The 14,447-nt window shown below is 39.6% G+C and overlaps 1 protein-coding gene and 1 pseudogene across 1 annotated transcript; both read left to right on the plus strand.

Moving 5' to 3' along the window:
- Positions 1–6,703, plus strand: part of LOC130237105 (ADP-ribosylation factor 4-like) — an 11,757-nt pseudogene extending 5,054 nt beyond the window's left edge.
- Positions 6,704–7,759: 1,056 nt separating this feature from the next.
- On the plus strand, positions 7,760–14,009 carry LOC130237177 (ADP-ribosylation factor 4-like). Its single transcript, XM_056468042.1, has 5 exons — positions 7,760–7,982; positions 8,186–8,266; positions 9,237–9,346; positions 9,435–9,632; positions 13,577–14,009. The coding sequence occupies exons 1-5, from the start codon at positions 7,913–7,915 to the stop codon at positions 13,676–13,678; spliced, it is 561 nt and encodes a 186-aa protein (XP_056324017.1). The 5' UTR covers positions 7,760–7,912; the 3' UTR covers positions 13,679–14,009.
- Positions 14,010–14,447: the final 438 nt, after the last annotated feature.

A 14,447-nucleotide genomic window follows, 5' to 3' on the forward strand; every position in this document is an offset into this window, starting at 1 on the left:
TAGATGATACTATGGGTCTGGAGAGATTCATCCAACATTCTCTCCGATGTTCCGATCGTCTCCGTTCCTATCAACAGAACACCATCACCCCCTCGTCTGCACTCCTCCAATCGCCTGAGTCCACAGCCTCTCCAGAACCAGAACCCATGATAATAGAGTCTGGAAGACTGACATCAGCGGAACGACAGAGGAGGCTGACCCGGGGTCTGTGTCTATACTGCGGTGTCAGTGGACACACCCGTATGGAGTGTCCCCTTCGTCCCATTCGGACTTCAGTGAGTGTATTCAGTACGAATATTGAACAATGTAAACCACTTACTACCACCGTACAAATAACTACTGCCTCTATTTCTCTCCTTGTCACAGCCCTCATCGACTCCGGGTCAGCAGGGAACTTCATCTCCCAATCCCTCTGTCGTCAACTCCACCTACGTACTGAGGCGTCCTCGCATATATACCAGATACAACCGATAACCCAGTGCACTCGATCTTCGACCCGTATCCATCGACAATGCGAAGACATCCTTCTTCAAGTGGGGTTGTTACATCAAGAGAGGATTCAATTTCTGGTTCTGGAGGGTGCAAATATGGACATCATTCTAGGGCGCCCGTGGCTGGTGAAGCACGATCCCATCATCTCTTGGGGCACAGGAGAGATAAAGAAATGGGGATCTGGATGTACACCTACCTGTTTTCCAAATCTCCCTCTTCAAGGTCGGAACCCCATTTCTTTGTTTACAACATCGGTCGAGAGTCCTCCTGAGAAACAGTCTATCCACATTCCTAAGGAGTACAGCTCCTTTCATGATGTCTTCTGCCCCAAGAGAGCTTCCCAGCTACCGCCGCATCGGCCATGGGACTGCGCGATCGACCTAGTTCCAGATGCCCAGTTGCCAAGAGGTAGGATCTACCCGCTCTCGCTTCCAGAGAATCAGGCAATGGAAGATTACATAAGGGAGGCTCTGAGTCAGGGGTACATACGTCACTCAAAATCACCAGCCGCCTCAAGCTTCTTCTTTGTGGCCAAGAAGGACGGAGGGCTGCGTCCATGCATCGACTACAGGGTCCTAAATAACGGTACAGTAAAATACCGATCTCCCCTTCCTCTGGTACCAGCCGCTTTGGAACAGCTCCGAGAAGCTAAAGTCTTCACTAAATTGGACCTCCGCAGCGCGTATAATCTGATAAGAATACGTGAGGGGGACCAATGGAAGACAGCATTCGTGACCCCTACTGGCCACTATGAATATGAGGTCATGCCTTACGGTCTGGTCAACGCCCCCTCCGTATTCCAAAACTTCATTCATGAAGTCCTCCGGGAGTTTCTTCACCACTTTGTAATAGTGTACATAGATGACATCCTCATTTACTCCCGGAGTGAGGCCGAACATCGCCAACACGTTGCGGAGGTCCTACACACATTGAGAGAACATCACCTCTACCTCAAAGCGGAGAAATGCTCATTCCACCAGAAGTCGATTCATTTCTTGGGATACATCATTGACCAAACCGGTATACGTATGGATGGGAAGAAAATTGAGGCTGTTCTATCCTGGTCAGAACCCACTTCCATTAAGGAGCTCCAGAGGTTTCTTGGGTTTGCTAACTTTTATAGACGGTTTATCAAGGACTACAGCAGGATTACATCACCTCTCACTAATCTCCTCAAGGGTAAACCCAAAGGACTGGAGTGGACCAAAGAAGCAGCCGCAGCCTTCCGCCTTCTTAAGAAGGAGTTCACAAGGGCCCCACTCCTGACTCATCCTGACCCAAATCTTCCTTTCGTGGTGGAAGTGGACGCATCCACCACCGGCGTCGGGGCAGTATTATCCCAACATCATGATACACCGCCCCGACTGCATCCCTGTGCCTATTTCTCTCGGAAGTTGAGCCCGGCGGAGCAGAATTACAGCATAGGAGACAGGGAGCTTCTAGCAATCAAGCTAGCCTTGGAGGAGTGGCGTCACTGGTTGGAGGGAGCCAAACATCCGTTCCAGGTGATCACAGATCACAAAAACCTCCAATATATCAAAGAGGCCAAGAGACTATGTCCACGTCAAGCCAGATGGTCACTTTTCTTCTCACGTTTTGATTTCTCCATTTCCTATCGTCCAGGACCCAAGAATCTAAGAGCAGACGCTCTCTCTCGTTTACACGAGCATCACGATCATGAAGAACTCCCAACGAAGATTCTTCCCGAACACATCTCCATTTGTCCGATCACCTGGAACGCTCCTCCAGTCGTTGCCACTCCGGAAGCCCCTGCTCCGCCGGGATGCCCTCCTCATCGGCAGTTCATACCACCTGAACACCGGGTAGATCTGATCCACTCCTTACATACCTCGCTAGGCACTGGACATCCAGGGATCAACAATACTCTCTCGCTAGTATCCCAACGATTCTGGTGGCCAAACATGGCAAGGGATGTGAGGCAATATGTTCAGGGCTGTAAGGACTGTGCCCAATCCAAGAGCCCACGTCATCTACCCGCTGGAAAGCTCCATCCCTTGCCGATTCCGAACCGTCCCTGGTCACACCTAGGAGTGGACTTTATCACTGACCTCCCCTCGTCAGAAGGTAATACCTGTATTCTAGTCATCGTAGATAGATTCTCAAAGTTTGTCAAACTAATCCCTCTGAAAGGTCTTCCCACAGCCTTTGAAACAGCCGACAATATCTTTAATCAAGTCTTCAGGTCATTTGGTATTCCAGAAGATATTGTGTCGGACAGAGGTCCACAGTTCATCTCACGTCTATGGAAAGCCTTCTTCAAGCTCCTAGGTGTGGCCGTCAGCCTCTCTTCTGGATATCATCCCCAAACCAACGGGCAGACAGAGAGGAAGATTCAGGAGGTGGGACGGTTCCTGAGGACCTTCTGCAGTGGTCACCAGAGCTCCTGGAGCCAGTATTTGGGCTGGGCAGAATATGCCCAAAATTCACTGCGGCAACCCTCCACCGGACTCACGCCATTCCAGTGCGTCCTGGGCTTCCAACCACCGCTCTTTCCCTGGGATGGCGAACCATCTGATGTCCCCGCAGTGGATCACTGGTTCCGGGAGAGCGAGAGAGTCTGGGACGAGGCTCATCAACATCTGCAGAGGGCAGTCCGTCGAAGCAAGGTAACCGCCGATAGAAGAAGGTCTGAAGAACCCAGATACACACCCGGACAAAAGGTGTGGCTATCCACCCGGGACATACGCATGCGACTGCCCTCTCGCAAGTTAAGTCCCCGATTTGTTGGTCCCTTCACCATCGTGGAACAGGTTAACCCCGTCACCTACAAACTACAATTACCCTCTCACTACCGTATTCACCCTACATTCCACGTATCACTCCTGAAACCCTATCACGATCCTGTTCTTCCCTCCACAGAGCCTGACCACGAAGAGGAACCCCCTCCTCCACTGCTCCTAGAAGAAGGAGCCGTCTACGCAGTGAAGGAGATCTTGCGTTCCCGACGTCGTGGTGGCCAGTTGGAGTACCTGGTGGACTGGGAAGGGTACGGCCCCGAAGAAAGGACATGGGTTCCCAGAGCTGATATTCTCGATCCTAGTCTCATGGTGGAGTTTCATGAGAGCCACCCTGAGTTCCCAGCGCCTAGAGGCAGAGGGAGACCACCACGGCGTCGGAGGTGTCGGCCCTCAGGAGCGGGCCCTGGGGAGGGGGGTACTGTCACGGATTGGTCAGGCTCTCACGATCCCCACTCACGAAGATCACCATCACCTGACTTCTAATGAGCACACAGCTGCATCACATTCACGAGCACCAGATAAAAGCACAGCACTCCAGTCGCTCATTGTCCGGGCTCGTCTCGACGAAAGCGGACAACTGAGCGACCACTCAGCGTAGTCATCCTCAGCTAAAACAAACGCTTTACTTACCTGTTCTCTTTGTATTCCTCCTAGTCTTCCTGGTCCACCCGAATCGTCCTGTCTTCCAGTCCTTCCAAGTCTGTGTCATCCTCTGTCAGCTGTATCTGGTGTGTGCTGTCCATCCTCGTGTATTCCTGTTACCCAGCCACGGAGGAAAAGACCCCAACATCATTCCTGATCCTCCTGGCTATCCTTCATGTGCTCCTTGTTGTCATTTAATAAACACCCTAACGTTTCCTTACCTCTGTCTCCTGTCCGCTTCATAACATATATATATATATATATATATATATATATATATATATATATATATATATATATATATATATATATATATATATATATATATATATATATATATATATACATATATATGTGTATATATATATATATATATGTGTATATGTATATATATATGTGTATATATGTATATATATATATGTGTATATATGTATATATATATATATATATGTATGTATATATATATGTGTATATATTTATATATATATGTATATGTATGTATATATGTGTATGTATGTATGTATGTATATATATATTTATATATATATATATATATATAAATACAAAATACACTGATCCAGGTTAACAATTATCTACACAAGTACGCCAAAACTAGATTTCCATCATGTATTTTTAAAGGTCTGTTTGGACACGTGATACTGTTGGTGACGTCATATCGAACGCGTTGGATTTGCAGCGAGTCTTGAGTGAGAATGGCGGTGTTGAGCTGTCGATCAAACCGAAAGTAAGAAAGCCCTATAAAACACACACACACATACACACACACACACACACTCCATCATCAAACACAGACAATCTGTGCCTCGCACTCCGAGCATTTCTTTCAGCACATTCTGTGTTTGTATTGTAAACATGGGCAACTTTTTCTCACAGATATTCTCTCGTCTCTTTGAAGGAAAGAAGCAGATCAGATTGGTGATGGGTGAGTATGTATGTATTTTATGCATACTTTAAAATTTGGCTACTGTTTATTATGATGTACTTAAACCATAATAACGATCCTAAATGAGTAGCTAGCTTATTAATAAATAATTATTAATATTTTAAATGTTAGTCATTCCCTTTGAATAAATGTAAACATGTATTATCCCAGTTGGTCTGGATGCAGCAGGGAAAACTACAGTCCTCTACAAACTCAAGCTTGGTGAAGTTGTCTCAACTATTCCAACTATTGGTAAGATTTGTATATTTACTGTGGTTAAAACTATACATGTCTAACAGCTTTATCAATAATTATATATAAAATGTCCACTCCAGGTTTTAATGTGGAGACGGTTGAATATAAAAACATCTCATTCACTGTGTGGGATGTCGGTGGTCAGACCAAAATAAGAGGTCTTTGGAAGTATTATTATCAGTACAGCCAGGTAAGAATTTAAAATAAACGTGCACATAATATCTGGCTATTAAATATTGCCTTTTAATGTAGATTCTCTGTGTGTTTGTATTATTCAGGGTCTGATCTTTGTTGTGGACAGCAGTGATCATGAAAGGATTGAAACAGCAGCTGAAGAACTGAATGCAATGCTGGCCGAGGATGAATTGAGAGACGCTGTTTTACTAGTTCTGGCTAACAAGCAGGATTTACCCAAAGCCATGCCGGTCCATGAGCTGACAGACAGACTGGGTTTACGTGCACTGAGTGGAAGAGAGGTAACACACACACACACATGTTAGCATTTATGGTTTATAAAGACTCTGCATAGTCATCATATATTTTATGCTGTAAAAAATGCTTATTGTTTGGCCTTATCCTTAAACCCAACTCTCACTGGTATGATTTTGAAGCATTTTGAATTACAAGGACATCAGGAACGTCTCTGTAAATCACCGTAATAGAGTATAACTAGGTGATACACATGTCATTATACATAAAACTGTGCCTGTAAACCACCAAAACCAGTAATACACACACACACACACACACACACATGCATACATACAAACACACACTCATATATATATATATATATATATATATATATATATATATATATATATATATATATATATATATATACACACACATAAACAAACACACTCACACAAACATACACAGTGTAAATGAATTGAAATAAATAAAATGAGCTGAACAGATGTTTATTTATTTATTTATTGTGCAATTATTAATTATATATCTATTTATAGTGATAACATTTATACTATAACTATTTGTGTGTGTTTGTTATTATTATTATTTTATTTTTTCCTTTTATTTATAAATTGTGTATAGTATGCTTTTTGTTATTGTTGTTTTGATAACGTTGTGTTATATTTGACTTTCATGCCAATAAAGCTACATTAAATTGAATTGAATAACTGATAACTCTCTCTCTCCCTCTCTATCTATCTATGTCTCTCTCTTTCTCAGTGGTTTGTTCAGTCCACATGTGCAGTTCAGGGATCTGGTTTATATGAAGGACTCGACTGGCTCTCCAATCAACTCTCCAAACGATAATACAAAATATAAAATATATTATTAGAAATATTTCAATGTAATTAGTTTATTATATTTTGTGTATATACTACTATAAAAATATATTATTTTATTATTTAATTTACAGAAATGTGTGCCAAACACAATGGATTGTAGCTGAATTGGTTTATAAATGATTCTCCACTGCTGTACTGTGGCTTATTTTTATTGTGCTGCTGTATTTGATGTATTGTTAATGTACCACTGTAAAATATTTTTTATATTATATTTTATATTAGGTTAATATGTATCATATTATATTATATATTGACTTGCTGACATCTGTTTAGAATAAATCATCTTTTTATTCACATTAGTAAGGTTGTGTGTCATTCAATATATGTTAAAAGTTAAAAGTTATGCCTTTAAATATGCCTATATATCTTAATTATAATGTATAATAAATATAGAATATATAACCATGAACATATTGAACCAGAAAAACAATTGTGTTGAATATTTTACAGTGAGAGAAAGTGAGATATTAATTGTCATTTATTGCTACCAGACTTTTTGAAAATAAATAAAATAAAACAAATTATATATATATATATATATATATATATATATATATATATATATATATATATATATATATACGGTCTGTTTTTTTGCAAGACACTTTAAAATAACAATGGACTCTTATTTAATGCAAGTCTACGCATCTGCGAGTTTTTAAGGTTGATTAATACTTTTATCAAAACTTCTAGGCAAACCTCATTGAAGTCTATACAGTGTATTCCAGAGATGCCCAAAGTAGGGCTCGTAGGCCAAAGTTGGCCCATTGTAGACTTTGATTTGGCCCACCATCCCATCTTAGAAGAGAGTGAGAATGATGGAAAGGGTTGGGGGTTTTATTGCTGAGCTACAAAAAAAAAAATGAATGAAATGTTGTTAATGAATCAAATTTTTAAAAATGTAAATACTGTCACTCGACAGATAGAGGACAGACGACATCAGTGAGCAAATCAAGGCTATATCTAGTGTAACTCCATTCTTTTACAAATGAGATTGTTTTTGTTTTTACTGCGATAAGTTCAATATAAAATGTCAATATATATATATATATATATATATATATATATATATATATATATATATATATATATATATATGTATATATATATATTTATATGTATATATGTATATATATATATATTGTATTGGTTAGTATAAAGCAATGTTTGCTAGTTATCTTTAACTTTTTTTAAATAAGTTAGGAAATTATCCCACTAGCCTCAATCAAGTTTGGTTTTTGGCCCTTCATAAGGAAAAGATTTGGAATCCCTGGTCTACCTTTCTATACCTTTTAAAGGTGTGTTTGGACACGTGACGGTTGGTGACGTCATATCGAATGCTTCAGAGAAGCGGAAAAGCGGAGCGCGGCTTGTGTGAGTTGAGGTGGCGAGCTGTCGATCAGCAAAAGTTTGCAGAAATCAAAACACTACACACACACACACACATCACCGTCTCTCAGACATTTTCAGCACACATTATCAAACACCCGTCTTTTGTTGTAAACATGGGCAGCTTTTTCTCACAGATATTCTCTCGTCTCTTTAAAGGAAAGAAGCAGATCAGATTGGTGATGGGTGAGTCAATATTGCATGCACATTTTACAATTTAGCTATTGTTTATTATTATAGACATATAGACAGAATAGTATCTCGATCGTTATTATGTACTTAAATTATTGTAATGAGTGTAATTGAGTGGCTGTTTATAATCAGAAAATAACTCATATTTAAAATATTCATAATTTTTATTGAATGAATGTAAATATGTATCTTCCCAGTTGGTCTGGATGGTGCAGGCAAAACTACAGTTCTCTACCAACTCAAACTCGGTGAAGCTGTCGCAAGTATCGCAACTATTGGTAAAACTATTCGTTAAACAGATATACACTCACCGGCCACTTTATTAGGTACAGCTTACCAGTAGCGGGTTGGACCCCTTTTGCCTTTAGAACTGCCTTAATCTTTCGTGGCATAGATTCAGCAAGGTACTGGAAATATTCCTCAGAGATTTTGCTCCATATTGACATGATAGCATTATGCAGTTGCTGCAGATTTGTCGGCTGCACATAAAGATGCATATCTCTTGTTCCACCACATCCCAAAGGATGTCAAATTCTGACCCAACATCCGAATGTCATAGAAGAAATCAAGACTCATCAGACCAGGCAACGTTTTTCCAATCTTCTATTGTCTAATTTTAGTAAGCCTGTGCGAATTGTAGTCTCAGTTTCCTGTTCTTAGCTGACAGGAGTGGCACCCGGTGTGGTCTTCTGCTGCTGTAGCCCATCTGCCTCAAGGTTGGACGTGTTGTGCGTTCAGAGATGCTCTTCTGCAGACCTCGGTTGTAACGAGTGCTAATTTGAGTTACTGTTGCCTTTCTATCAGCTGGAACCAGTCTGGCCATTCTCCTCTGACGTCAACAAGGCATTTGCGCCCACAGAACTGCCGCTCACTGGATATTTCCTCTTTGTCAGACCATTCTCTGTAAACCCTAGAGATGGTTGTGAGTGAAAATCCCAGTAGATCAGCAGTTTCTGAAATACTCAGACCAGCCCGTTTGGCACCAACAACTATGCCACATTCAAAGTCACTTAAATCCCCTTTCTTCTCCATTCTGATGCTCGCTTTGAACTGCAGCAGATCATCTTGACCATGTCTTCATGCCTCAATGCATTGAGTTGCTGCCATGTGATTGGCTGATTAGAAATTTGCCTTAAGGAGCAGTTGGACAGGTGTACCTAATAAAGTGGCCGGTGAGCGTATTTACTGTAGTTAAAAGTATACATGTCTAACTGCTTTATCACTGATGAAGTATCACGTTTTCTCTAGGTTTTAATGTGGAGACGGTTGAGTATAAAAACATCTCATTCACTGTGTGCGATATTGGTTATCACAGCAAACTCAGAAGTTTTTGGAAATATTATTATCAGAATTGCCAGGTAAGAACTTTACTTATACTTGCGCACAATATCTGGCTATAAAATACTGACCCATAATGTAGATTCTGTGTGTGTTTGTATTATTCAGGGTCTGATCTTTGTTGTGGACAGCAGTGATCATGAAAGGATTGAAAGGGCAGCAGAAGTGATAAGTTCAATGCTAGCAGAGGACGAGACGAGAGGCGCTGTTTTACTGGTTCTGGCTAATAAGCAGGATTTACCCAAAGCCATGCCGGTCCATGAGCTGACAGACAGACTGGGTTTACATGCTCTGACTGGAAGACAGGTGACACACACAAACAAACGTAGACAAATATGCATACACTCAAACTCAAAAACACTAACAGACACACACACACACACACACGTTTATACACATACAAAAATTCATACACACATACACATACAAACATGCATACACACAAACCCACACACATGTATACACATACACTTATACAAACATGCATACACATGTACACATACACATATACAAACATTCATACACACACGCGCACACACACACATACATGTATAGTTTTAAGTGTAATTAGGGCTTAAGTAATAACAGTAAATGGACAGTTCACTTCAGATTTTGTTGTTGATTTGAATTCTGTAATTTAATTGAGAGTTCAGCGAGTAGTTGTCGAGGTTTCAGGATTCCCTCATTCATTCAGACTGGACTTTGCTTTTGGATGAGTTGCCTGAGGGCATCGCAAAATGACGGCCGAGTGAACTAACATTTATTGAAAGGAACTTTGAACACACACACACACACACACACACACACACAAACACACGCACACATGCTCTCACACACACCTTTTTGTGTGAATTGTGGGGACATCACATAGGTTTGCTTTGTTTTTATACTGTAAAACTGTATTTTCTATGACTCTAACCAAGAGGTGGGTAGAATTTGCTTCATTACATTTACTTGAGTGAAATAGTTGGGTAGCGTGTACTTTTTGAGTACATTTTAAAATATGTACTTTTACTCAAGTAAATTAGCAAAAAAACATTTGGCGGCGTTCCTCCATTACTGTCAAACAGTGGCGCAATTCCCGCGGGGCACAGGGGACATTTCCCCCTCACTTTTTTTAGATATAACATTAGCACAGGCCCGGATTGGCTAATCGGGAGGACCGGGAGAATTCCCGGTGGGCCGGTCCGTTTTATGGCCGTGAGGGCCGGTGTCCCTAGCTGCTCGCACTCTCAGCAGTCGCACTTTTTTCATTTATTTATTATTTGACCATAGCCTCAGTCTTTTTACTCATTATTTTGCCGCAGCTCCGCTCTTATTATTTATTTTCTCGCAGCCCCGTGAGCAGAATGCAGTCTGCAGGTTAATGATGATGTACCATAATTCGACCCCAAACAGCGGTACCTTAGTGAAAATATCATTTGAATAATTAATATTAATGAATATTACACCTGCTCAATGAAAATCAGATGATTCACTGCATTAATAAATCTGACGTGACTTGATCAGTGGTTAAAACAATTACTCAACATTGCTGCACATTTCTACAACTATCACCAACATTCCACAACTACAGTATCACCATCACTCAGATTTGGTCCCCCCCACCTCTCAGACCAGAATTGCACCCTTGCTGTCAAATTATAATAAATGATTCATATGACTTGTTTGCAAATATCGCGAGGCGCCGCATTGGAGAGGTTGTGTCGCGAGAGGTTACTATAGAGACGCGTCTCCCGCTTTTGGTTAGAGCGCACTTATGTTGGAATGATGCTGAAGTCGAGGACTGCTCGACTTCAGAGGCACTTGAGCTCCAGCGAGGGGGAGCTTGAGCTCTCGCTCCTCCTCCTATAAGCTGTTTTAATGCGTACACCCACCCCTACCCCAACCCCCAGTGACATCACTCGTAGAAGAAGTGCAAGGAAGGAGGAGCTGGAGCTCAAGCTCCTCCTTGCTTGAGCTCAGCTCTGCCCAAATGGTTTATACTGCGGTCACGACATACCATGGCCTTCTGCGGTTCCGAGAAGGACGGTCGCACTGTCTGTGTAGTGAGTTTATCAGACCAGGTCACGCATGGACTCAAATTCAGTCTATGTTTTCGGTCCAAGATGGTACCAACAATAACGTTACTGGGATGCGCACTGTACATCGAACTGACGTTGCAACATATACATGAACTACAGCTCCAACCTGAAAAAACACATAGTGGCAAGTGTCAACATTATCCCAATTTGAACATTATTAATGGTAACTATGGGATAATTAGGGCGACGCAGGGGCGCAGTAGGTAGTGCACAGCAAGAAGGTCGTTGGTTCGAGCCTTGGCCGGGTCAGTTGGCATTTCTGTGTGGAGTTTGCATGTTCCCCCTGCGTTTGTGTGGGTTTCCTACGGGTGCTCCGGTTTCCCCCACAGTCCATGACATGTGGTACAGGTGAATTGGGTAGGCTAAATTGTCCGTAGTGTATGAGGGAATGAGTGTGTGTGTGTGTGTGGATGTTTCCCAGAGATGGGTTGCGGCTGGAAGGGCACCTGCTGCGTAAAAACGTGTTGGATAAGTTGGAGGTTCATTATGCTGTGGCAATCCCAGATTAAAAAGGGACTCAGCCGAAAAAATGAAGGAATGAATGGGATAACTAAATAAACTGCTGTTTAATGAAATAATTGATTAGCCCTGCACATTTTAGTCATTCTTACTGTTAACCATTAAAATATAACATTTAAACATGACTTTAACAAAAATGGTGTTTATATATATATAAATGAACAAACACCATTTTTGTTAAAGTCATGTTTATATATATATAGTACTAAGTCATAATTATTAGCCCCCCCCCTGTATATTTTCCCCCAATTTGTGTTTAACAATAAGATGTTATCAACACAACACAAATCTTTGCCATGATGACAGTGACGTTACATAATATTTTGCTGTATATTTTTCAAGATACTAGTGTTCAGCTTAAAGTGATATTTAAAGGCTTAACTAGGTTAATTAGGCAAGTTATTTGTCAAGTAATTAGTCAAATCATTAATGATGGTTTGTAGACAATCAAAAAAATATTGCTTAAGAAGGCTAATGATATTGACTTTAAAATGGTTTTAAAACATTAAAATGGTATTAAAAACATTAAAAACTGCTTTTATTTCAGCCGATATAAAACAAATAAGACTTTCTCCAGAAGAAAATACTGAAAAATTCCTCACTCTGTTAAACTTCATATGTGAAATATTTGAAAAATAAATTCACAGGAGGCCAATAATTTTTACTTTAACTGTGTGAGTATAAATATTTATGTGTATATACATATATATATATATATATATATATATATATATATATATATATATATATATATATATATATATACATATATACATGTATATGTATATATATATATATATATATATATATATATATATATATATATATATATATATATATATATATATATATATATATATATATATATATATATATATATATATAATGAAAAGTAACTAGTAACTATTTACTTGAGTAATTTTTTCATCAGCTACTTTTTTTTTTACTTTTACTTGAGGAACTTTTAAGTTTGTTACTTTTACTTAAGTAAAAATTTCTCCAAGTACTTTTACTTGAGATTTTGGATACTCTACTCACCTCTGCTCTAGCTCCTACCCTATCCCTAAACCCAACCCTCACAGGAGACTGTGTGCAGTTTTACCTTCTGAAAAAAAACTCATTCTGTATGAATTATAGGCTTTTTGAGAAATGAGGATCAGCAATGTCCTCATAATTCACCATCTTCCCATAATGCCTGTGTCATACCCATGTCATTATACAGATTTGTGTCCTGACATGTCACAAAAACACACACACGCACACACAATCAGTGTCAACGAATGAGATGAATAGAAGTAAATAACGGGTTTCTCTCTCTCTCTTTCTCTCCCTCCGTCTATCTATCTATCTATCTATCTATCTATCTATCTATCTATCTATCTATCTATCTATCTATCTATCTATCTATCTATCTATCTATCTATCTATCTATCTATCTATCTATCTATCTATCTATCTATCTATCTATCTATCTATCTATCTATCTATCTATCTGTCTGTCTGTCTGTCTGTCTGTCTGTCTGTCTGTCTGTCTGTCTGTCTGTCTGTCTGTCTGTCTGTCTGTCTGTCTGTCTGTCTCTCTGTCTGTCTCTCTATCTGTGTATCCATCCATCCATCCATCCATCCATCCATCCATCCATCTCTTAGTGGTTTGTTCAGTCCACAAGTGCAGTTCAGGGATCTGGTTTATATGAAGGACTCAACTGGCTCACAGATCAACTCTCCAACAATAACATTAATGCTTTTTGAAAAATAAATAATTAACACAATGGATTGTCGCTGAATGAATTTATAATTATAATTGATTGTATTATTATTGTTAACTTATCACTGTGAAAATGTTCATGTTTAATATATTTAGTCATATTTTGACTTACTGAGATCTGTCTGGAATATATCTGTACCTTCAAAGTATCTGGAATAAATCATGTTTTTATTGACATGGGTTATGTGTCATTTAATATATGGGTAAAGGATAGACATGGGACGGTATAAGATTCTGACGGTATGATAACCTTGGATAAAGATATAACATATTCACGGTATTGTGATTACTGCTCTAAAATATGCTCTTTTTAAATGTCTGGGTTAAAATCTGAAGCTTTTTTCCTCTTTGAACACAATATATTCTATATTGAGAAACATTTATAATATTTTGAAACAGTAAACATGTCAGGCTAAATAATTAAAATGAATTAGGGACTTCTGCTGTCTTCATCAGCTTCAAAAACACAGATTTTCTTTACATTTTAAAACGACATTGTTGGATATCTTTGCTGCTAGAGGATTTTGCGGTTTTAAAACCTTGACTTTTCCAAACCGCAGTGTAGCTGACGCTGATCACTCAGCTTTTGTTTATTGATTTGTATTTCATTATTGAGTGTTTATTGGTTTATGTTATAATTTTACTTGTTTCCGGTTGGCTTGAGACAGAGGTCACATGATCTTTCGTGATTGATTTAACCTGTGAGAGTTTGTATGTATAGCAAAGTGAGATCTCAACGCAGGCACCTGTCTA

The sequence above is a fragment of the Danio aesculapii genome, chromosome 11 (genome assembly GCF_903798145.1).
Source record: "Danio aesculapii chromosome 11, fDanAes4.1, whole genome shotgun sequence".
Lineage (NCBI taxonomy): Eukaryota > Metazoa > Chordata > Actinopteri > Cypriniformes > Danionidae > Danio > Danio aesculapii.

What these genes read in the sequence shown, in the direction of transcription:
- LOC130237177 (XM_056468042.1), top strand. Translation starts at nt 7,913, where the DNA reads ATGGGCAGCTTTTTCTCACAGATATTCTCTCGTCTCTTTAAAGGAAAG. An exon ending in ATTATTATCAGAATTGCCAG is followed by an intron (nt 9,347 to 9,434) that starts GTAAGAACTTTA and finishes TGTATTATTCAG; the next exon opens with GGTCTGATCTTTGTTGTGGA. An exon ending in ATGCTCTGACTGGAAGACAG is followed by an intron (nt 9,633 to 13,576) that starts GTGACACACACA and finishes TCCATCTCTTAG; the next exon opens with TGGTTTGTTCAGTCCACAAG.